The 25,700-nt window shown below is 45.2% G+C and overlaps 1 protein-coding gene across 3 annotated transcripts in view; it reads left to right on the top strand.

The window, feature by feature from the left end:
* Nucleotides 1-534: 534 nt before the first annotated feature.
* LOC139280074 (cryptochrome-2-like) overlaps nt 535-25,700 on the top strand; it is a 34,530-nt gene continuing 9,364 nt past the window's right edge. For 2 of the 3 annotated variants that reach the window (XM_070899563.1, XM_070899562.1), the window contains exons 1-9: nt 535-777; nt 9,468-9,576; nt 10,478-10,620; nt 12,412-12,596; nt 13,580-13,668; nt 17,438-17,578; nt 20,807-21,118; nt 24,203-24,354; nt 25,489-25,691. In XM_070899563.1, the coding sequence (XP_070755664.1) occupies nt 620-777; nt 9,468-9,576; nt 10,478-10,620; nt 12,412-12,596; nt 13,580-13,668; nt 17,438-17,578; nt 20,807-21,118; nt 24,203-24,354; nt 25,489-25,691 (1,492 nt within the window). In that variant the 5' untranslated portion in view covers nt 535-619. The remainder of the gene's footprint in view (nt 778-9,467; nt 9,577-10,477; nt 10,621-12,411; nt 12,597-13,579; nt 13,669-17,437; nt 17,579-20,806; nt 21,119-24,202; nt 24,355-25,488; nt 25,692-25,700) is intronic. The other variant, XM_070899564.1, reaches the window with a different exon arrangement.

Here is a 25,700-nt window from a genome sequence, read left to right as displayed (position 1 = left end):
ATACCTGAATACAATTGCTCAAACATCGGTGGTCGTGCCTTCAGTTACCTAGGCCCCAAGCTCTGGAATTCCTGCCTAAACCTCTCTGCCTCTCTACCTCTCTTTTCTCCTTGAAGACACTTCTTAAAAGCTTCCTCTTTGACCAAGCTTTTGGTCATCTGCCGTAATTTTTTATGTGGCTCAGTGTCACATTGTTGTCTTATAACACTCCTGTGAAATGCCTTTAATGTTTTACTACATTAAAGGCGCTATATAAATACAATGGTTTTTTAAAGTCCAGTTTGATATATTTTTTTTAAAGGTCTCCTAGTTGTAAATTTCTATTAAATCAACTTAATGCAAGTTTTACAGAAACAACAAAAACATAGACCTTATAATAGACAAAATGTTTATATCCTTTAAAACAACAAGTGGAGCGGTGATAATGAAGCCTGTTCTCAATGACGCTAGTGGCTCTGCTCTCATTCCCTGGGCGGATCCAGTTACATCACGGGTCTGGCATCAGTCTGAGCCTCTCAGGCACCAACAGTGGGTGCAGTTTGTGGCGTGCAGAGGGTGCCTTCGGTTGCACAGAATCAGTGGGTTGGATTTGAAACTCATTGTGCCTGGTTGAGTCAGGATGGTGTTGAACTCAGTGCACTGGTTTCGCAAGGGACTCCGACTGCACGATAATCCAGCCTTGCAGGGAGCCCTCTCCGGGGCTGACACCGTCAGATGTGTTTACATTTTGGACCCGTGGTTTGCAGGATCTTCAAACATCCGGATAAATAGATGGAGGTTTGTCGTTTTTATTAATATTTTGTTTTATTATCTTCCCCACCTCTTTTCCCCATCAAAAAATAACCCCAAATGACCCAATTTCTGGGAGTGAGGGTCAGGCAGCCAGCAACAATCTATGTTGAAAATAAAAAGTAATCAGATTTCGTGGGATTAACAAATGCCTTTAAGCTCTGGATTTCTCTCCTCTTAAGAAGCTCCGTGAAACCTTCCTCTTTGACCAAGCTTTTGGTCATCTGTCCTGCTGTCTCCTAATTTCCAGCGTCCGCAGTATTTTGCTTTTGTCCTAATATCTCCTTCTGTAGCTCGGTGTCACATTTTGTTTTGATAACGTTCCTGTGAAGCGCCTTGAGACGTTTGACTATGTTAAAGGCGCTATAATGCAAGTTGGTGTTGATTATTGTTGGTGAGGTGTGCCCTGGTACTAACGGATTATGTGCTTCATTTGCTGCCTAATTCCATGTCCATCCTGTTAATTAATTATTTTTAATTGCTGAGAGAAGAGTTGGAATTAAATCCTCAGGGAGGTGGAGATTGACCTGGAGGCGCGCACATCTGCAGCTTGCAATAAGGTTTGGGGGGTGAATCTATCTTGACTGTTGCTCTGAACTTCACGCCTGATGCCTCGAGATTTCACTCCCAGAGGCGACATGAGCAAAAAAAAAAGTACACAGTGAGTTATACTGATCTGGAATGCACTGCCTGATAGGGCGGTGGAAGCAGATTCAATAGTAACTTTCAAATGGCAATTGGATAAAGACTAGAAGGGGGGAAATATTTTGGAGCTTCTGAGCAGGGGGTTGGGACTAATTGGAGAGCTCTTTGAAAGAGCCGGCACAAGCATGATGGGCCAAAGGCTGCCTCCTGTGTGACATCATTCTATCAATCCAGTGTCGTCTGTTTTACAACCCTCGCTAAGTTAAAAGCTCAGTGACATGCGAGACCAATTGTATAGGTTGGGATTGAGGTCTGTTCTACTCCTCTAAAGGACACAGTATTGTATCTTTCTAAGATTCGACGTTGATCTTTGCTGGTCCTCGAGGTTAGTCTGATATTATGTATGTAACCACAATGTAACACCACTGTATTACTGTATACACGCAACCTAGATGCACACCTTGACCACAAGGGGTGAACTTGTGGGAGACATTCCTTACCTGAGCACACAGGTATAAAAAGGGAGGTCCCACGCAGGGTCATCGTCTTTGGAGTTCTGTGATTAAAGAGTTATGGTCACGGAGTGACCTTGTCCCCAGAATGTGCCTCGTGTGGTTTCATACTGTAGAGTAAGGACTTTACATTGGCGACGAGAAATGGGAATTCACGACCCACGAGAATGGCCACCGGTAGCACAGAGGAACGGTACTGTATTGGGGAAGACTGGGGCGATTTTGTCGAGAGGCTTCAGCAAAGCTTCGTTACGAAAGAATGGCTGGGGGATGCAGCGGCTGACAAGTGAAGGGCTCATCTTTTGACCAGCTGCGGACCAAAGGCTTACGCGCTCATGAAGGACTTACTAGCACCCGAAAAGCCGGCGGAAAAAACCTTTGAAGAACTTAGCAGATTGATCGGGAGCACCTCAAACCGGCAAGTAGCATACACATGGCCCGACATAGATTCTACACCCACCGACGTCATGAAGGACAGAGCATACCGGACTTTGTCGCGGACCTCCGGCATTTGGCCAGCCTCTAAGTTCACAGACTCCTGCAGGGGACTTCTTTATCGAGGGCATCGGTCATGCGGGAATTTTCCGCAAATTAATTAAGACCAAGGCTTTGACCTTGGAAGCGGCGGCGTTGATAGCTCAAACTTTAATGGCAGGGGAGGAAGAGACGAAAATAATATACGTGCGCAATTCTGCCTCTAACGCGGCGATGGATCAGGGAGTCAACATCATCAAGGCGACTCAGAGCCCTGCAGGCAGGCAGGTGCAGTCCAACACTTCCCAGGCAGCAATAGACCCCAGAGTAGGACTTCAACAGAGACAATGGCAGGCTGAACGGACATTTACGCCATCACAGTGTACAATGCGGCCTGGGATGGGGCCATTGACACCCACTAATAGGGTACTTAAGAGCAGTCAAAGGGACAGTCAGCGCGGAATGCCTGACCATAGTCCCTTTGTTCCCAACAATGGAAACTTTAACTCATGCTGGAGATGTGGGGGAAAACACTCAGCTAGATCTTGCAGATTTCTACAGTTTGTCTGCCAGGATCTGCAATTTCAGTGGCCATTTAGTCTGGTTGCAGACTTCCTGCACATTTGAGCTAATATGAGGCGGATGGACCAGAAGAGGGTTCTTTGGGGCAAATCGATGGACGCCGAGGTTCAGTGGGTCCATGTGGCGAATATTCACAGTTCATACACCAAAATGCCACCAATGATGATGAGGGTTTTGTTAAACGGTATCCCTGTACACATGGAGCTGGACACCAGGGCCAGCCAATCACTCATGGGCGTTCAACAATTTGAGAAGCTATGGCCATTTAAAACCAGTAGACCCAAATTAGCACGTATTCAGACACAATTACGGACTTACACTAAAGAAATCATTCCGGTGCTAGGCAGTGCAATGATGGCTGTCACACACAATGGGTTAGTGAATCGGCTGTCGCTCTGGATTGTCCCGGGCAATGGTCCTGCACTGTTGGGAAGGAGCTGGTTAGCCGAGATGAACTGGAAATGGGGGTATGTTCACACAATGTCATCTGTGGAGCGAAGTTCGTGCTCACAAGTCTTACAACATTTCGATTCACTATTCCAACCTGGCATCGGGACTTTCAAAGGCACTAAAGTAGTGATACACATCACCCTGGACGACAGGCCAGTGCACCACAAAGCCAGAGCGGTGCCGTATGTGATGCGGGAAAAGATCGAGAGAGAATTGGACCAACTGTTGAGAGAGGGGAATGTTGAATTCAGTGACTGGGCGAGCCCTATCGTTCCCGTCCTAAAAGCGGATGGCTCTGTCAGAATCTGTGGCGACTACAAGGCCACAATCAATCAGATGTCCCTATAAGATCAATACCCGCTCCCGAGAGCAGAGGACCTCTTTGCCACGCTGGCAGGCGGCAAGCTGTTCACCAAGTTGGACCTCACCTCAGCCTATATGACCCAGGAACTGGCCGCCGAATCTGAACTACTGACCACCATCACCACGCACAAGGGACTGTTCGACTGACAAACGGCACCTGTTATAAACGATCAGCGGGTGTGATTTTTCAACGAAACATAGAGAGCCTGCTTAAATCCATTCCTGGAACGATCGTATTCCAGGACGACATCCTCATCACGGGTCGAGACACCGAGGAACACCTCCACAACCTGGAGGAGGTGCTACGCTGACTGGACCGGGTAGGCCTGCAATTCAAGAAGTCTAAATGTGTGTTCTTAGCTTCTGAGGTTGAGTTTCTGGGCAGGAGGGTTGCTGCAGATGGGATTCGGCCCACCGAATCCAAAACGGGTGATTCGACGAGCACCCAGGCCCTGCAACACATCGGAGTTGTTCATTTGTGGGACTGTTGAACTATTTCGGGAACTTTCTGCCGAACTTGAGCACGTTGCTGGAGCTGCTACACGTGCTCCTGCGTAAGGGTTGCGATTAGTTTTGGGGGGACTGTCAGGATCGGGCGCGAAACCTACTTGTTTGAACAAGTTGTTGACCCTGTACGACCCCTGTTTATTTTAAAAAATTGGTCTGACGTGATGCATCGTCCTATTGGGTTGGGTGCGTGTTGCAGCAGGGCAATGCTTGAGGGTCAACTACAACCTGTGGCATATGCCTCCAGGTCGCGCGCTCAAGCAGAACGGGGAAATGGGATGGTCGAGAAGGAAGTGCCTGCATGTGTCTATGGTGTAAAAAAAAAAATGCTTCAGTACCTCTTTAGTAGGAAGTTTGAATTAGAGATGGACCACAAGCCATTAACATCCCTGTTGTCAGACAGCAAGATCATCAATGCCAACGCATCAGCTCGCATACAGCGATGGGCTCTCACGCTGGCTGCTTACGACTACTCCATCCGGCACCGGCCCGGCACTGAAAATTGCGCTGATGCGCTCAGCAGGCTTCCACTGTCCACCACTGAGGGGGCAGCGGAGCAAAGCGCTGAGATGGTCATGGCTGTCGATGCCTTTGACAGTGCAGGCTCCCCCATCACAGCCTGCCAGATCAAAATCTGGACAAACAGAGATCCCCTCCTATCCTTGATTAAGAAATGTGTCCTAACTGGGGATTGGGTGTCCACTCACTGAGCATGCCCTGAGGAGGTCAGACTGTTCCACAGACGGATGGATGAGCTCTCCATCCAAGCCGACTGCCTACTATGGGGCAGCCGGGTAGTTATGCCCCAGAAGGGCAGGGAGGCATTCATCAGGGAACTCCACAGTGAACATCCAGGCATTGTGCTGATGAAGGCCATTGCCCGTCACACGTTTGGTGGCCTGGAATTGATTCAGACCTGGAACACTGTTTGCAGGTGCACGACATGTGCCCAGCTGGGTAATGCCCCCAGGGAGGTCCCGCTCAGCCCATGGCCCTGACCCACCAGGCCATGGTTACGCATTCATGTTGACTATGCAGGCCCGTTCATGGGTAAGATGTTCCTTATTGTGGTAGATACGTACTCAAAATGGATCGAGTGCATCATCCTGAATTCATGCACGTCATCCACCACCGTGGAAAGCCCACGTGCGATCTTTGCAACCCATGGCTTGCGTACATCCTGGTTAGTGATAATGGCCCATGTTTCACAAGCTACGAATTCCAGGAGTTTATGTCGGGCAATGGCATCAACCACGTCAGGACTGCGCCGTTCAAGCCGGCCTCCAATGGCTAGGCGGAACGTGCGGTCCAAATCATTTAAGCAAGGTATGCTCAGGATTCAAGGACCGTCCCTACAATGCCACCTATCGCGTCTCCTGCTGGCCTATGGACCCCCACCCCACTTGCTCACTGGGCTCCCGCCTGCAGAGCTACTAATGAAAGGGACACTCAAAACTCGGTTGTTCCTCATTCACCAGTCCTGACCGACATAGTTGAGGGCAAGTGCAAGTCACATGGCCGTAATTCGAGGGGGAGATGTATAGAAATAAATGATCCTGTATTCATCCTCAATCACGCCATGGGACCCAACTGGCTTGAGGGCACTGTAATTGACAAAGAGGAGAATAGGGTCAGCGTGGTAAAACTCAACAATGGTCAGATAGGTTGTAAGCATCTGGACCAAGTTTTAAAAAAAAAAAGGTTCAGCATCGACACGGAGGAACTTGAAGAAGACCATGAGATGGAGCTCACAACACAGCCAGTGAACGAGCAACAAGAGCAATCAGAAGAATGCACAGTGCCTGCGGTCAGCCCGGACAGGCCCGAATCACCACAGGTGACAAAAACTCACGTCAGCATCCAACAACCAGAGCCCCAACTGCGGCGCTCCACGAGGGAGTGTAGACCACCTGAAAGACTAAACCTATGATCCCAATAAGACTTTGGGGGGGGGAAAGGTGATGTCATGTATGTAACCACAATGTAACACCACTGTATTACTGTATACACTCAACCTAGATGCACACCTTGACCACAAGGGGTGAACTTGTGGGAGACATTCATTACCTGAGCACACAGGTATAAAAAGGGAGGTCACACGCAGGATCATCGTCTTTGGAGTCCTGTGATTAAAGAGTTAAGGTCACGGAGTGACCTTGTCCCCAGAATGTGCCTCGTGTGGTTTCATACTGTAGAGTAAGGACTTTACAGTTATGAATGTGTCTGCTAACATTTCCTAAAAGAACAAAGGCAGTTGCAATGTTTCTTTCTGATCTATGGTCGAGCGTGTTCGAGAGCGTTGACTTTAACTCAACGAAACTGGTGTTGACTGGGTCGTAAGGGGCATTAGCTATGAGGAACGATTGGATATGCTGGAATTGTTTTCTTTGGAACAGAGGAGGCTGAGGGGGGACTTAATTGAGGTGTGTAAAATTATCAGGGGCCTAGATAGAGTGGATAGGAAGGACCTATTTCCCTTAGCAGAGAGGTTAATAACTAGGGGGTGTAGATTTAAAGTAATTGATTGAAGGATTAGAGGGTAGTTGAAAACTTTTTTCACCCAGAAGGTGTTGGGGGTTTGGAACTCACTGCCTGAAAGGGTGGTAGAGGCAGAAACGCTCATCACATTTAAAAAGTACTTGGATGTGCACTTGAAGTGCCACAACCTACAAGGCTACGGACCTAGAGCTGGAAAGTGGGATTCGGCTGGATAGCTCTTTATCGGACGGCACAGACACGAAAGGCTAAACGGCCTCTTTCTATGCTGTAAATTTCTGATTCTAAGCGCTTCAAAATGGGGTCGGTAGACTTATCTCTCCATCAGTGCTGAAGCTCTGTCCATCACCATTTTGAGAGGGGTGTCCCTCTCGACAGTAGCCCCCCTACTTATGCAACTGTGGTTAGGAGCCTGATTGCAATTGTAAAGGACCGGGAGATGGACCGTGCACTGCTCACACTCTGCCCATGTGCACCGGTGTAGAGCGGCCTATGCGCTCAGGAAATGGCCACCTATGTTTTTACCACCTGTATTTCTGTGGAGCTGGAAGGAGCAGGAGTGCTCATCCTGACTCCACAAAACAACTCTGGGCTGCTATTGGCCTGGTCTCTTTCCCTCACCCCCGCCCCACCAACCCCCTCCCCTCTCCCGAGGCGTCACAGCCGGCCGAGATTCCTATGGCCCAAAACCGATGAGTTGTGGATGCCAAACGGGCGTCCCGAGGCTAGCTCACCAGTCGGGTTCAAATGAGGTCCCGGCGGTAAGGCGACTAGCCCTCATTTTGAGGCCGTTAACCCCCTGTTAACGCCAAGTCCGAATACTCAAAATGAACCACTCTTGAGTGAGGTGCCGATATCATGCCGGTTTGTTCGGCATTGTGGGCAGTTTTGTACAATGAGCCAGCACCCACTGAACTGCACAACGCTGCCCAGGTTTAATTCTCATTGGCCCTATAGCTTGGAGAAAAACTTCTGACCCCATCACTCTAAGCTGTATGCGACCCAGGTTTCAGAAGTGAAATGACTGCCGACCCACTGTACCATCAATATCCTGTAATTTTATTGCTTAAATTAAATCCAGTTTATGCGGTCTGTTAAAGGCAGCCAGGCACTATGTTTAATTGCCTCAAGTTCTCTCCCAATAGGCTGTTAGTTGGTAGATGGTCATTTTCTTCAGGCTTGTGTCCACATGAATATTGGGCTGGGTTTTGCTCTCATTACACTTACACTGGCCCGCAGTCTTTCTATGAGCTTTTGCACTGGAACCTGCTGTGATTAGAGAGCTATCTAGGCGCGGCACCCACTATCGGGGATCTGGGACCTGTGTGAACAGGTCAAGCAACTGTGCATCTCCTTAACCAATCAGATTGAAGAATCATTAATGATCAGCGCAGAGACTGAACCAAGACATGTCATTTAGAATATTTAATTCAATGTTAAATCCGGTACAGAAAGTAAAATAAAGAGAGGGAAAGAAGGATGGGATTAAGAGCGAGAGATAAGAGATAGTTTAAAAAAAACATTTAATTTACATTTTTAAAAAAATCTAAAGGAATGAGACTCCACACTTGTAAGAGTTAATTTTCAGTGCCAGGGAGGTTGCTCGGTAGTAATTAAGCATCACAGCAGCAAAAATGTATTTACACTTGAATGGACAAGCTAACTTTTTCTGTCACGTTTAGTGGATATCTATCACCTAAGTACCATATCTTCACGCACTTCATGTGTTTCAATGCCGAGTCTCTGGGCGAGATACTGGTGTAGCACAGCTTGTGGAGGAGCGGGGCAATTCGGACAGCAACTTCCTGATTTCCGTGATTAACTGCACACGTGCAGTCGCCAGAAATTACAGTCCGATTTACACTTTATTACCGGTGAACGCGGTTAGCCTCACCGTTATTTCTACAGCAAAATCCAGATCATTATATTGTTTATCTCCTTTCTGAAACAAACCCTTTTTTGAGCGAATAATTGTCAACTGGAGGAATTTTGACGCTTAATTTTCAGTACATTGAAGTAGGAATCAATAAATTCAAATTTCCTCTAGTCATCCTAGGACACAATTGGTACTAGAAGGTGTTAATCTAGTTATTGTATATATGGTTCATCAATGTGATACATTGTAAAGGGACTATCTTTCAGGTGATTATACTTAGATGATAAGTGAGGAAAAATCACAATCAACAGATACTTTTATTTTCCTTAAAACTTATTATGCCATCAAAAGTTGATGTATATTCATGAGCAACTGTAGATATTGCACCAAATTGTTTTGGGGTTTTTTCTCCATCAAATTTGCGTAAAAGTATGTACTAAGAGGACGGCCATTTAGGTCTGTGATGATGAGGAATTACTGCACTGAAGGTTGTGAATCTTCGGAATTCTCTACCCCAGAGAGCTGTGGATGCTGAGCCGTTGAGTATATTCAAGGCTGAGAGAGAGAGAATTTTGGATGCTAAGGGAATCAAGGGATGTGGGGATCGGGCGGGAAAATGGAGTTGAGGTCGAAGATCAGCCATGATTTTATTGAATGGTGGAGCAGGCTCGAGGGGCCGTGTGGTCTACTCCTGCTCCTAATTCTTACATTCTTCTGCTCTTAAATATCATTTCCCAATTTTATATATATTTTTTTTAAATGCTTCTCTCTAGGTTTCTTCTCCAATGCTTAGAAGATCTGGATACCAGTCTGAGGAAACTAAAATCCAGGCTTTTAGTTGTCCGTGGGCAACCAGCTGATGTATTTCCAAGATTATTTAAGGTAAGTTCAGATTTATAACATCTCGTGTAGCGTAGTGCAATTTGGTGTCTGTCAACATTTGATGTCTTTTGTGGTATTTGTTTGTGACAATGAATACCAAAACTTGATCACAATCTTTTGGGTGTTAGAGACCTATTTGTGGACAACACTACATTAGAAGTCTTGAGTCTGTATACAATTCCTATTTACAACATTTTGCTGCTTGCTTTTTTTTTGTCACTCACTTTTATAATGGAAACTTGCCACATTGCAATTACATGTGAGGTAGTAGCACCAGTTTAACCTCTCTGCTCCTCTGCTTGTACTGTGTGCTTCGGTCAATTTGTTTTTATTCAGTCATGGGATGTGGGCATCGCTGGCAGGTGAGCTGCTGCCTTGAACCAATTGATTGGCTTGCTTGGCCAGTTAAGAGTCTGGAGTCACATATAGATCAGACCAGATAAGGACAGTGAGTTTCCTTCCCTAAAGGACATTAGTGGGTTTTCACAATACGGTAGTTACATGGTCACTGACCCTAGCTTTTACTTACCAGATTTAAAAAATGTAATTAACGGAATTTAAATTCCCCAGCTGCCGTGGTAGGATTTGAACTCATGTTTCCGGATCATTCGTCCAGTAACATAACCACTATGCTACTGCACCCCATATTTCTCTTTCCTCCCTTTTATCCCTCCCCAGCCCATCGGTGAGTTTTACATGTGGGAAGTTGTGAGCGTAAGCACGCACCTTATCGCGGCATATTGCACCCTTGTGTATTTTGCTAAGTTTGCGCTGCCATCTCATGCAACCGTAGCACCTAATTGTGACATGATGCAGTTTATTTTTGCTGAGTTTGCGCTGCCATCTCATGCAACCTTAGCACCTAATTGTGACATGATGCAGTTTATTTTTCTTGCGCCAGAAATGGAACGTGACACGACTGACTTTCGAATACGATTCCGAGCCTTTTGGAAAGGAGAGGGACGCTGCCATTATGAAGCTGGCAAGGAACGCTGGGATAGAAGTTATTGTACGAACCTCACATACCTTGTATGATGTTGACCGGTAAATTACTTTGAGTATCGGTTTAAATCAAATTGATGATTTTTATTTGATGGTCCAATTATGTGTAAAATGTACCGTATAAAGGTAGTGCAAGTTGTTTTGTGTGGGGTGCCCTTGTTCTTGGTAATGCGCAAGAGCATAAGTAATAGGAGCAGAAGTTGGCCATAAGCCCCCTCGAGCCTGCTCCACCATTATACAGGATCATGGCTGATCTTTGACTTCAACTCCACTTGCCTGTACTATCCCCATATCCCTTGATTCCAAAAATCTATTGCTCTCTACCTTGAATATACTCAACGACTGAGCATTCATGGCCCTCTGGGGTAGAGAATTCCAAAAATTTCATCCTCTGAGTGAAGAAATTTCTCCTCACCTCAGTCCCAAATGGGCCAACATCTTATCTTACCCTGAGACTATGACCCCCTAGTTCGAGACTCTCCAGCCAAGGGAAACAGCCTCTGAATATAGTTCAAATATTGTAAGGAATATAGTATGCAATAGGGAAGATATTTTCCGACATGGTCATGTTTACAGATAACCAGCTTTTTATTTCCAGATTTTTAAAAAAGAAATACTGAATTCAAATTCTCAAACTGCCAAGGTGAGATTTGTGGTTATACGTGCACGTATGTGTATTGAGAGCTGTGTGTTGAGAACCGTGTGTGTGTTGCCAAGTTGATCTATTGATATTCTGCTACCTAGTGTTAGGATTGTGTGGTGAATGTCACACTGCAGTGCATGTGATGTAGGAGATCACAGTGAAGCTGCCCGGGCAGTCACGATACTGAACATGTGCTGGCTGAAGTGAGTCAAGTAAACAAGTGCCACCCGTCTGATATTGATCCATTTGGGCAGGAAGTGTATAAAGGGAGCATTATATAAATCTTGCATCAGATTATTTTCACTGTGCTTAGAGAAGCTAAATATTTTTTTTTACAAAGCTATGTATTGCTTGTCAGTGTAAAACAGTTGATAGACACATTGGCCCTGAAATTCTGAAGTCCCGGGTCCGTACGAAGTTTCTGGCTTGACAGATCCTCCATATCTCGGGAGCGAGGACACTTGCACGGCAAGATTTACGATATTTACGAAGATCTTGCCCTGCAAATGTCCTTTTATAATCTTGCGCCTATTTTTACAGGTGCAAGTGTTTAAAAATACACACAAGTATTTTAAAATAGTTATAAAAATACATTTTATTGTTTTTAAAAACCCTCCCCACTACGGTAAGTTTATTTTAATGCTTAATTAAAAAAACTTTTTTTTAAAAGTCAGGAAAATATATATTTTTTTAATAACTTTAATTCAAATTAATGTTACATATGTAGTTTATTTTCTATTTTTTTTATTGTGTTTGTGGGGGGGTTCTCATTCATAGGGAATTCATAGGACTTACGGAATTCCTATTATTATGAATGAGAATCTATACTACACCTGATTGGCTACTGTCTCCAGTTCCTGGCCTGCGCACGTGCACCCGCTATGACGCGCAGTCACGAGAGGCCTCGGGCTTGGAAGTTCCAACAGGCGCAGCAGCAACAGGTAAGTGCGCATCTTTTTTCTCTCTTTCTGTCGTTTGCCCGCGGGAAGAGCTCGACCGGAATTCGAGGGCCATTGTTTTTTTTCTATTATTTTCCTTTTTTTGTTTATTTCGGAAAATATTTTTTTAATAGTTTTTTAAAAAAAACTTAACCGTTTCAATAGTGGAATTGGTGTCGGCTGTTATTAAAGCAGAAATATCTCCTTAACACTTGCTATGAATTATAAAAGCGCGACTGTAATGTATTTCAGAATAATCGAGGTCAACGGCAATAAAACCCCGCTCACGTACAAACGCTTCCAAACAATCATCAAGCGGCTGGAGTTACCCAAAGCTCCAGTCAACACAGTGACGTTGGACCAGATGGAAAAGTGCACGAGATATATCCAAGAGAACCACGATGAGAAGTATGGAATACCATCGCTGGAAGAGCTTGGTAAATAATAGTGTTTGTACTGCAGTGCTCTCCTTTCTTTTTAAGTAACTTTTTTTTTTTAAGTTGCAGTTAAGCTGGTCTTTTGAATCCTGTGAGGTTTCTTTTAACTGGAAACGGTGGCCTCCGGTCGGGATGAGCGTTGAGGCAGCGATCGGGGGAGAGATAGAGGGGAGAGGAAAAGGGGGGATCGGATGGAGAGGAAAAGGGGGGAATCAGAGGGAGAGATAGGGGGATCGGAGAGAGGGGGAGAGAATCTGAGTAAGAAAGGGGGGGGGAGGGAAGAGGGCATGAGGGAGAGGTGATGAGGGGGGAATCATAGGGAGAGAGTGTGGAGGTCAGTAACTCGGTGTAGGGCAAGTGGGAAATGTAAAGAGTACAGAGAGCACAGTGGAGAGGGTGGAAGAACGTGATCCAGTTCTAAAGGGGAGGGGTGTGGTTGAGAGCGAGAACCGGACGAAATCTGGAAGTCATGACACTGTCACTATTCACTTCATACCCAATAAACCTGTTAACAATCTGTGACCCACACAATGCCCCATATGGAGGGGAAAGGGGAAGGTCAGGAACCTGTTTGAGGGCCGGGGGGCACCTAGGCAGGGGAAGTAGGTCAGGAACTTAGGTGGTGGGGGGGGGGGAGAAACTTGTTTGGGGGGGTGGAAGAAAGTCTTAACCCACAAGGGTGAGCCCTGTCTGTTCCAAGTGAGCTCTGTTCTGTCTAGAGTTGGCAGTCAGAATGGCTCAAATTCCACTTTGCAAAGTAATTGATTACGTAGTCAGGGTGGATCTAATTACACATTCCAGAAAAACTGCTAGGTGTGTCTTGTTCTCTAAGGGGACCAATCAGCATTCAGGACTTGTCATCCAAGGGGACCAATCTGAGCTTTAGTGGTTGCAAATAAACATGTCCTTAAACTTCATTGAAGAATGGCAAGAAGAAAGCATTGTCCCACACAGACTTCACGATTAATTGTGCTGTCTTCCAGGATTTGATACCAGTGAACTTGGTCCTGCTGTATGGCAAGGAGGGGAAACCGAAGCCCTGGCACGACTATGTAAACACTTGGAACGAAAGGTATATAAATACAGGCCTTTATCTTCACCTGTAATGTGATGTATGTCAGCCATGGCTCAGTGGGTAGCACTCTCACCTCTAGAGTCAGAAAATTGTACGTTCAAATCCCTCTCCAGAGACTTGAGCATAAAAATTAAGGCTGACACTCCAGTGCAGTGCTGAGGGAGTGCTGCACTGTCGGAGATGCCATCTTTCAGATGAGACGTTAAACTGAGGCCCTGTCCACTCAACAAGTGGATGTAAAAGATCCCATGGCACTATTTTGAAGAGGAGCAGGGGAGTTATCCCCGGTGTCCTGGCCAATATTTATCCCTCAATCAACATCTCAAAAACAGATTAACTGTTCATCGTCACATTGCTGTTTGTGGGAGATTGTTGTGCGGAAATTGGCTGCTGCGTTTCCCACATTGCAACAGTGGCTACACTTCAAAAAGTACTTCATTGGATGTAAAGCAGTTTGGGACATTTGTGAAAGATGCTATATAAATGCAAGTCTTTCTTTTATAATAATGTACGGTTACTAGTGTGGTTTCCCTCCTTGAAACAATTCATGTTCCCTTTCACTTTCTAGGATCTGGGTGTCTTTCCAATTCAGTTTATAAATAACCATTTCCCCCCTCCCACTCACCAAATTCACCTCCCATAATCCTGTCTTTTTTTTTTTAAACAGTGTCAAATTTTACCTAACACTCTTGTGAAGCCCCTTGGGATGTTTTATCTATATTGAAGATGCTATATAAATGCAAATAGTTGCTGTGATTAATACCTCACAGATAAGCAAAATGGCATGGCTCACGCAATGCCACCTGAATATATTTTAAAATACATTTTACTGACAGAAGGTTACAGATAGAAGCTATGGATTCGGACAATCTGCTTGCCACAAATACTTCAGAATTCAAAACTCCATACATACAGACTCTAACTGGGGCGTTGTATGGGACACTAGAATATAATAAGACTAAAAAGAAAACTCATCAAACTATTATTCAATATTTTAAATTAATAGGAATACAATTTCTAGTAAATGTAACTTCTTCACAGGATTATGTCCGCTTCCGGTCTGATGAATTTTAAATTTAAGAATAAAGCATAAAAATAATCGTTTATAGATGGTGCGGTGTGTAGTTATGGCATTCTGAAAACTGGAAATGTTATACTCCTTGAGCATGCTTTTCAGAATACTGTAAGAGGTGATCTGAACAATTTAGGCGAATGGACTAATGCTACTGTCGGCTTATGTCAACAAAATTCGAATGATTCCAGTAATGTATGCACCCGAGAGCATGCTCACAGGTTTGTAGAGCTGTTGCATTGTGAGTGGTTTAGCCAGTCACGTGACGTTCTCAAGACTCAATAAAATCCAGTCAATTGAGTCTAGGTCATCCATGATGAGGTATGCAGTTGTGAGCCTAGTGGATGAACTGGTAATGTGTTGTCTGATAATAAACCAACTAGTTCTTAATAGCAATGTGTTGCTATGAATTCTTAAGCAAAGAACCCATGAAGCAAATACATTACAGTCCCCAACATGGCGATAGGTAGGCCTGTACTAGAAAATGTTCTCGTCGGATTCTGTGTTCCTCCAACTCTGGTCTCTTGTGTATCTCCTACTCCCTTTGCTCCACCATTGGCAGCTGAACCTTAAGCCATTTAGAAAAAAGAAAGACTTGCATTTCTATAGCACCTTTCAAACCTCAAGACATCCCAAAGTGCTTTAAAGCCAATGAATCATTTTGAAAGACGCTGCCTCCAACAGTGCAACACTCCCTCAGTACTGCATTGGAGTGTCAGCCTAGATTTTTGTGCTCCAGTCTCTGGAATGGTCCCTAAGCTCTGGAATTCCCTGTCTAAACTTCCACACCTCTCCACTTCTCTCTCCTTTTAAGATGCTCCTTAAAACCTACCCCTTATTGACCAAGTTTTTGGATCACCTGACTTAACGTCTCCTTCATTGGATTGGTGTCAATTTTACCTTCAGCACGCAACATGGTTAATTTATCTCCCACTCCAGGAGAAAAAGAAAACCGATTATCTGGTCATTATCACATTGCTGTATGTGAGAGTTTGCTGTGTGTAAATTAGCTACCGCGTTTCCTACATTACATCAGTGACTACACTTCAAAAGTACTTCATTGGCTATAAAGCGCTTTGAGACGTACTGAGGTGGTGAAAGACACCATATAAATGCAAATCATTTATTTAAAAAAAAATCTATAATGGGATCCTGGTTTCTCAATGTAAGATCTTGGTGGCTTTGAACAAAAAAAGTTGCGTTTTCTCAAAGGGCTGTTTAATTATGATGTGCTGAGGCGAGATGACAGTGTCTCAAACAAGCTCGCACAAAAAAGATTTTAATATTGCTCAGTTACCATTCTTCACAATACAAATTGGCCCGGAATTTGCAGTGGGTAGTAACTCCGAACGAACAGCGTTCGCTGTTATTTTCCCTTTGAAACTGACTGCAACTTGAGGATTTAGCACATGCGCATCCTGACGGGGAAATCCTGACGTTGCGGTCAGTCATTCACTGCTCAGACACTGACTGTGCTGTGACCCTCCCCTTCCTCCACACCCCATAGACAGCAATCAATGTAATCGGGGAAAGTGATAAACTTGGGGCTGGATTTTCGGTTCTGCTCATTTTGGGGCGATATAGTTTGCGCCTCAGTCAGCAAAATTCAGCGACTAGGCCCTGAGCGTGGGGCGGAGTGCTAATGGAAGCGTTGCACACCTCTCTTAGGGCGGTAGGCTGGCTGAGCAAGCGCAAATTCTGAGCTAAACAGCCGGCCTCGGAGCGTTGTAAGAGAAGCCTGGCAGGGGGGGGGGGGGGGAAATAAAAACCTGGAAAAAAAAAACACCCCCGATTATTTTTAAACAATCACACTTACCTGAGGTTGACATGACTTACCTCACTGTGGTCGCTTTCACAGGCGGTCCCAGCAGGGCTCTCTATGGATCAGGCGCCACCAGATCGAGCCGGTGTTGCAACTAGAGATGTTTCACACCAGCTCGCCTCTTCTGGGCGGTAATGCTCCATGCCCCGTTGGAACCGGCCCCGAAAGTCCTGGCAGGGTGCTGGAAGCTGGCCTCTCACCCGGAAGTGCTTACCGCCACCATTGCCATCCCTCTGGGGGATAACAGAAGACTGAAAATCCAGCGCTTGGGCTTTTCTGTGGTAATATTGTTGTTAAATACACCATTAAAAGTTAGACCTGTTGGATTAGGTGTAATTGGAGTTTTCACAATGTATTGATTGCTAAACATACGTTATGGCCCTGAAAAACTAATTTTAATTTTGAGGAGTGTTTTATTTTATTTTTAGCAGTTTGTTCATCTTTGTTTCAGGTTTACCTTTTCCCCCATGTGAGAGCCCCAATCGTAGTTTTGCTCGCTCTCATTTATAAAAGGTCGGAATAAAAGGAGCTTCTTCACTTCCTGGTTCACAGTCTGAGAGAATTCTGCATTGTGATTGGCTGCTTAGACAGCTTGTTGATGTCACAGCAGCTCACATTATGGAATTCCCACTAAACTTACTCTGATCTCAACTGAACGTCAGAAAAGCCGAACCTCTTGCCACGGATCGCGAGATCTTTGTGGGAAGCTTTCTTTGGCGACAGCAGCCTTTCCTTCGCCGCTGAGTGCACATTATCTCTTCATTAAAGCTTTGTATAATGGAAGCCATTTACAATTGTCGCCAGTTTGTGAATTGTCAAATGTGATAGTTAAATAATTTTTTTTCCAAAATATATTCTTTTTGTTTTTAAAGGCTTCAGTTGCCAACAATGCAATGCCAAAATTAAATGCAGACTCCTTGCTGTCAAATGCAACCGGATTGAGTCCCTACCTGCGGTTCGGTTGCTTATCCTGTCGAACGTTTTATTACACATTACTGCAGCTTTATAGAATGGTAAGGATGAGTGAGATACTGTCTCGCACTTCAAATGTATGTTTGGATGCCTCTGTGAATGGACATATTTTGTTGTGCCATTGTTATTACTGTTGTGTAGGCTAATCAAAATCTAATTGCCTGTTTTTGATGCTTTTTACTGGGAAGATTTGTTTTCCTGTTATTTTTGTCCTATCTTCAACGTTGTGCTGTTCTTGTTCACAAGTCTATCCCTACTGCTCTTTTTGCTGCCTGTCCGTGTCAGCTGTGGGTCAGTGGGGTAGTACACCCGCCCCTGGGTCAGAAGATTGTGTGTTCAAGTCCCACTCCAGGAACTTGAGCACAATAAAATCTAGGCTGACACTCTAATGCCGTGCTCTGGAACGCTGCTCTGTCGGAGGTGCCGTCTTTCAGATGAGACGTTAAACCGAGGCTCCGTGTGCTCTCAAGTGGACGTAAAAGAGCCCATGACACTATTTCGAAGGAAGAGCAAGGGAGTTATCCCCAGTGTCCTGCCCAACCTTGGGCAGTCCCTTGGAGTCGAGGATGAGTTTGGCCAATCAACATAATAAAAAAAAAAGACTATCTGGTCATTATCACGTTGCTCTTTGTGGGAGCTTGCTTGTGCGCAAATTGCCTGCCGCATTTCCCACATTATAACCGTGACTACACTCCAAAAGTACTTCATTGGCTGTAAAACGCTTTGAGACGTCCGGTGGTCATGAAAGGTGCTATATAAATCCAAGTCTTTCTTACCACCTGGTGGCCAGTTAGTCAATCAAAAGGGAAGAGTGTTTTGCTCACTTAGTGCCTCTTTTTGATGACCCAGTTCATCGTCCCTTGTGTTGTGCCCTAGATCCTAACTTGGATCTTGCACGCAGGATTCTCGAGCCATTTAACTCTGGGAAGAGTGGCTGAGGTGGTTTCCTGTTGCCTTCCTCGTGGTTTAAAAAAAAAAAAAAAAAATCCTCCTTACTGACTTCTCCTAGGTGGGCTTCAACCAAGGCTAAAGAGACCGACCAACTCTTTGCAATTGGGGAGGACACCCAATGGGCGCAAATATCGGAAACCATAGCAGAGTGGTTATATTACTGAATTAGTAATCCCAGAGGCCTGGACTAATGATCTGGAGAAGCGAGTTCAAATCTCACCATGGCAGCTGAGAATTTAAGTTCAGTTAATTAAATAAATCTGGAATAAGAAAAGCTATGGGCCCAAGTTTCGGGCCGCGCCTAAAACTGCGCAGCCCGGACCTGGACGCCCGTTTTTCGCGCCAGAAAGTGCGCCTAAAAAAAACTTACCTATTCTCCGGCTCCCTGCAGGTCTTCTGCAGCTGGGCGCGGCGCAGCACAAGCTGTAGGGGGCAGAGCCAGGTCCCTGCGCTGAAAACAGTGCCGGGACCTCTGCACATGCGCGCTACAGTGGGCACGCATGTGCAGTAGCTCCAGGCGCCCAAAACTGTGGGAGGGGCCCGAAGCACGCAGCCCCTAGCCCTGACCAAATGGCCTCACTGGGGCTGCGTGAATAAGGCTCCTCCCACCCGACTCGACCTCTGCTCCCCCCGCCCCTCCTCTCCCCCCGGCGACCCGACCCGACCTCCGCGCGTCCACCCCCCCCCCCCCCCCCCCCGCGACTCTCTCTCTTCCCACCTCCCCCCCCCCCCCCCACGGACCTCCGCGACCCGACGCCACCTACCTGTAAATCCAGCCTGAAGTCTTGGGCCCGACCGTTCAGCCTCCTTCTCTCCCTCCCTTCCTTCCTTCCCTCCCTCCATCCTCTCTCCCTTCTCCCCCTCTCCCTCCCTCCCTCCCTCCCTCCCTCCATCCTCTCTTTCCCCTCCCACCCACCTTCTCCCTCCCACCCACCTTCTCCCCCTCCCCTCGCTGTCAGAAACACAGACACTGACAGACAAAGAGTGAGAGACACACACACAGACAGACAGAGAGATAGAGACACTGACAGAGACACACTGGGGGGGGGGGGGGCTGTCCCAGCACACTGTTGGAGGACTCCCGGTGCTGCAGTCCGTAAGTAGAAAATGTTTTATTTATTGATTTAAAAAAAAAAATTACTTTTGATAAATTTTTTTGATTGATTTATTGGTTGATTTATTGATGTATTTATCATTTATTATTGATGATGGCTCTTTATTTGTAAAACTGAAGTATTTAATGTTTGTAAACTTCCCTTTAAACCCTAGCCCCCCCCCCCATTCCCTACGCCTAATTTGTAACCTACGCCTGATTTTCTAAAGTGTAGACAAGGTTTTTTCGAATGTACAAACATCTTCACTTACTCCATTCTAAGTTAGTTTGGAGTAAGTTTTCACTGCCTAAACTTTGAAAACAGGCGTAAGTGGCCTGACATGCCCCCTTTTTGAAAATAAATTTCTGTTCCAAAGTGAAACTGTTCTAACTGACTAGAACTGGAGCAAACTAAATGCCGAGAATTCAAATTTCTATGATACTCCATTCTAAACCAGTTGCTCCAAAAAATCAGGAGCAACTCAGGCCCCAATGTAACTACCGGATTATCTTTAAAAACCCGTCTGATTCACTAATGTTCTTTAGGGAAGGAAATCTGCTGTTCTTACCTGATCTGGCCTATAAGTGACTCCAGACCTACAGCAATGTGGTTGACTAGTAACTGCCCTCTGATGTAACAAACCGCTACAAAAACAGTGGTTCTTCTCGAGGGCAATTAGAGATGGGCAATAAATGCTGGTCTTGCCAGCGACGCCCACATCCATGAACGAATAACTGAAAAAAGAAAGTACTTCCCGTTGGACATAATCCAGTATTCAGAGCTAATGGTCCGATGTCTGCAGTGGGGCTTGAACCCTCCACCTCCTGAGTCAGAGGTAGGAATACTACCACTGAGCCATTGGTCACCCCAGTCTGACACCGTCCCTCACTGAATGAAAGTTGGCCTAGTACTGCTAGAAATCCAGGAATGTCCATTTATGGACGTGAAGCACTTTGAGATGTCATCGAATCATTAGGGCACAGAAGGAGGCCATTCGGCCCATCAAATCCATGTCTGTTTGGGAGGAATATTTGGGAGGTGTAATAATTTGGTATTTAAATACACACCTTAATTTTTAAGATAATACATTGACACACTGCTAATGTCACTTCTGAAAGGTGTATCTTGTTATCTAGAGTCAACAATGACTATTAAGACCATTCTATCTAATATCTGCTCTATAATCCTGGTTATCCCATAAAATCTAACTTTATTTTTTTTTAGATAAAAAAGCACAGCAACCCACCTCTTTCTCTATATGGGCAGCTGCTCTGGCGGGAATTCTTCTACACCGCAGCAACAAGCAACCCAAATTTTGACAGAATGGAAGGGAATCCCATTTGCATACAGATTCCTTGGGACACGAACCAACAAGCCCTCACAAAGTGGGCAGATGGACAAACCGGATTCCCCTGGATTGATGCAATTATGAAACAACTACGGCAAGAAGGTTGGATTCACCATCTAGCCAGGCATGCCGTAGCCTGTTTCCTTACTCGAGGCGACCTCTGGATTAGCTGGGAGGAAGGCATGAAGGTGAGGGTTCTCCAAAAAAATTAATGATGATAAATGACTGTTTGTCTCAACCTAAGTATGCTCTTGGGTCACACCTTGATTTTTAAAATTCTCATCCTTGTGTTCAAATCCCTCCATGGCGTCGGCCCTCCCTATCTCTAACCTCCTCCAGTCCCACCCTTCCGAGATCTCGGCGCTCTTCCAATTCTGGCCTCTTCGCACCCTTGATTTTCATTGTTCCACCATTGGTGGCTGTGCTTTCAGCTACCTAGGCCCCAAGCTCCAGAATTCAACTTCTTAAACTCTATGCCTTTCCTCCTTTTAAGTCACTCCTCAAAGCTTCCATAGTGTGTCAGCTGTGGCTCAATGGGTAGCACACTCGCCTCTGAGTCAGAAGGTTGTGGGTTCAAGTCCCACTCTAGGGACTTGAGCACAAAAAATCTATCCCTCAGTGCAGTGCTGAGGGAGTGCTGCACTGTCAGAGGTGCCATCTTTCGAATGAAACGTTAAACCGAGGCCCCGTCTGTTCTCTCGGAAGGATATAAAAGATCCCATGGCACTATTTCGAAGAAGAGCAGGGAAGTTATCCTCTGTGCCCTGGTCAATATTTATCCTTCAATCAACATAACAAAAGGACAGATTATCTGGTCATTATCACATTGCTGTTTGTCAGAGCTTGCTTGTGCGCAAATTGGCTGCCATGTTTCCTACATTACAACAGTGACTACACTCCAAAAGTACTCCATTGTCTGTAAAGTGTTTTGAGATGTCTGGTGGTCGTGAAAGTCTTTCTTTCTTTACCTCTTTGATCAAGCTTGTGGCCACCTGCCCTAATATTTCCTTATGTAGTTCCGTGTCAGATTATGTCTGATAATGCACCTGTAAAGTGTCTTAATGTGTTAAGGGCACTATATAAATGCAAGTTGCTGTTATTGTCATTGATGTACCAAGCTTCCTGCCCCCCTCTCTCCAAAACAAAAATCAGCATCTTCCTTTTATAGAAGTAAAAAAAAGACTTCGGTCGATCCCTCTAACACCTTAACTCTCCCATCATCGTATCCAACAGTATTTTGAATGACCCCGATGGTTTTGAGCTCTGCTGCCTTTCCGGAAGATCTGCACATCTTTAGTAGTCTTTGAGCCTGGCTCAGTGGTAACATTCTTGCCTCTGAGTCAGAAGGTCATGATGGTGACCATTGTCTCTTAAATGTCCTCCCTCAGCACCTTAGATGTATACCATCTGACCCAAGCGATTTACTACAGCAACAACTTGTATTTATATAGCACCTTTTTAAAGTAGTGAAACGTCCCAAGGCTCTTCACGGGGGTATTATGAGATTAAAAAATTGACACTGAGGCATATAAGTAGAAATTAGCTTTTAAGGAGTGTCTTGAAGGAGGAAAGAGAGGTAGAGTGGTTTAGGGAGGGGGTTCCAGAGCTTGGGGCCTAGGCAACAGAAGGCACGGCCACCAATGGTGAGTGATCGATTGATTATAAATCAAGGACGCTCAAGAGGGCAGAATTAGAGGAGCGGAGACATCTTGGGGGGGGGGGGGGGGGGGGGGGCCAAGGAGAAGAGATGGTTGTGGGGCTGGAGTTTAGAGCTAAGGAGGAGCGAGGACATGGAGGGATTTGAAAATAAGGGTGAGAATTTTGAAATCGAGGCGTTGCTTAACCGGAAACCAATGTAGGTCAGCGAGCACAAGGGTGATGGGTGAGCGGGACTTGGTGCGAGTTATGACACGGGCAGCCGAGTTTTGGATCACCTCCAGTTTACATAGGGTAGAATGTGGGAGGCCAGCAAGGGAGCGTTGGAATAGTCAAGTCTCGAGGTAACAAAGGCATGGATGAGGGCCCTAAACTTGCTGCTACATTCACTTCAAAATTTTCCAGGATATTGTATGTACAGGTTGAACCTCCCTTATCCGGAACCCTCGGGACCTGGACTGTTCTGGATAAGGGATTTTTCCGGACGAGGGGTGGTCACGTTAAATTGGATGGTACAGGTACTGAGCAAAGGGATAACTGGGCTGGCTGGCTGGCTTGGGGCTGCGAGTGTGGCAGAGAGATCATGGGGGGGGCCGGGCGGAGGGGGGGGAATGTAATAAGTTGTGGTAATTAATTTTATTTTGCAACAATTTTGGCTTCTCTTACTTCATTTCCACCTTTTTTAACCTTCTGAGTTCTAACTACCCATCCAGCTACCCTGTTTGCTTTTCTTTTACTGGAAGAATTTTATTTTTAGTAATGTGCTTAACATCTTTGGTTAGTCTCATCTCATGACGCCTTGAACGTGTTCTATATTCCTCCCCAGAAGTGTTCCTGTGAGAAACATTTTAGTGTTTGTTTATATCCTTTTTTCCACGTCAATGAAGCATGAAGATTGTTTCGCAGATTAGGGCACAACAGGAGCAAGAGGGAGTTTGTTCTGTTCCACTACTGTTCCTGCTGTTTATATTTAAATGAAAGAATCTGTGGCCTGGTCCAAATTGGAGATTATATGGGCCAAGCCAAAATGAATGTGGGTGTGTGTGTATAGTTAGGGAAAATGTAGTGCCAGAATTGAAGAAGGAACAGTACTTTAAAGCACTGCTGAGTTCAAGGGGAGGTGGGGAGATATTTTTTCCAATCTGCGTATACACATTTTTTTAAATTCTATTGTCTTGTCCAATTATGTTCCTGTTCCCCCTCATTCACTCAAATTGTAGCATGTCTGTAAATGCTTCTAAGTTGCATCTCCATTCAGTTCATAATAGCAAAATAATTTTCCCAACAATAAGATCATGGCTGATCTGATCCTGGCCTCAACTCCACTTCCCTGCCTGCTCCCTGTAACCCTTGACTCCCTTATCATTTAAAAATCTATCTATCTCCACCTTTTAAATATATTCAATGACTCGGCCTCCGCAGCTTTCTGGGGTAGAGAATTCCAAAGATTTACGATCTTCTGAGAGAAGAAATTCCTCATCTGTTTTAAATGGGTGGCCCCTTATTCTTAAACTATGCCCCCTAATTCTAGATTTTCCTACAAGGCGAAACATCATCTCTGCAGGGGAGTTCTTCAGAGGCGTAAAAATCTTATGCTTGTTTATCTGTGACCCTAGGTTTTTGACGAAATGCTTCTCGATGCTGACTTCAGCGTAAATGCAGGGAGCTGGATGTGGCTGTCGTGCAGTGCCTTATTCCAACAGTTCTGTCATTTTTATTGCCCTGTTGGTTTTGGGAAAAGGACTGATCCAAATGGGGATTATGTGAGGTGAGGCTTTTTTTTTGTGAAGGAAATTTTAGAACTAATGCTGCATCTGCCTATATATGTGCTTTGTCAGTCCTACATCTAGTTCCAGGGAACGAAGGGGTGAATTCACAGCACAAAAATTGGATTGCCCATAAATCAGCATTAATTGGCAGGAGTAGGCCTTACGAACTCCTCGAGCCTGATCTGCCATTCAGTAAGATCATGGCTGAACTTCTACCTCAACTCCACCTTCCTGCCCGATCCCTATATCCCTTGATTCCTTTAGTGCCCAAAGATCTAGTGATCTCAGCCGTGATTATGCTCAACGACTGAGCATCCATAGCCCTCTGGGGTAGAGAATTCCATAGATTCACAACCCTCTGAATGAAGATATTTCTCAACTCGGTCCTAAATGGCCGACCCCCATCTCCTGAGACTGTGACCCCTAGTTCTACACTCTCTAGCCAGAGGGGAGACAGCCTCAAGTTCCAATGACTTGCTGTCCATTTTTGGGTACAAAATAAATTTTCTCCCCCTACATCTTTTTATTATTACTAAAGCAAAATACTACGCGCTGGAATCTGAAATAAAAACAGAAAATGCTGGAAATCTCAGCGGGTCAGGCATCTTCTGTGGAGAGAAAAACAATGACCCTTCGTTAGAACTAGCGAATATTTGAAATGAACAGATTCTTAAGAAACACTGAAAGGAGGAGGGGAGGAAAGAACAAAAGGGAAGGGGTGGAAGATAGATTAGAGAGACAAAAGAGATGATGAGCTGACTTGAGATAGTAATGGCAGAAGTTACAAAAAGCTTAATCCAGATAGGGTGTGAATGGCGGAATAATTACCAGTTGCCATGGGAGAGAGAAAAAAAATTACATAAGATGGGTGGAGGGTTAGAAAAAGGAGGAAGGGGAGCCAAATATGGGCAGAGGTTATGGTCTGAAATTGTTGAACTCCATGTTGAATCCAGAAGGCTGTAAAGTGCCTAAACAAAAGATGAGGTGCTGTTCCCTGAGCTTGCATTGGGCTTCATTGGAATAGTGTAGCAGGCTGAGGACGGAGATGTCTTTTTATTACTGTGAAATGGGAATTGATAAGAATCGGTTCCTGTTGTGATGAGTGACCATGTCTGTCTGTTTCCTGTATTCAGGCGATACCTATCAGTGCTACAAGGATATCCTGCAGAGTACATCTATGAGCCATGGAATGCTCCCATTGAAGTTCAGAAGGCAGCAAAGTGCATTGTAGGCATTCATTACCCCAGACCAATGATTAATCATGTAGAAACAAGCCGACTGAACATTGAACGCATGAAGCAGATTTATCAACAACTGTCCCACAATAAAGGACTTTGTAAGTTGT

Source organism: Pristiophorus japonicus, chromosome 14, assembly GCF_044704955.1.
Source record: "Pristiophorus japonicus isolate sPriJap1 chromosome 14, sPriJap1.hap1, whole genome shotgun sequence".
NCBI lineage: Eukaryota > Metazoa > Chordata > Chondrichthyes > Pristiophoridae > Pristiophorus > Pristiophorus japonicus.
Note: the sequence above shows the minus strand (reverse complement) of the source record. Positions and strands in the feature narration are given on the sequence as shown.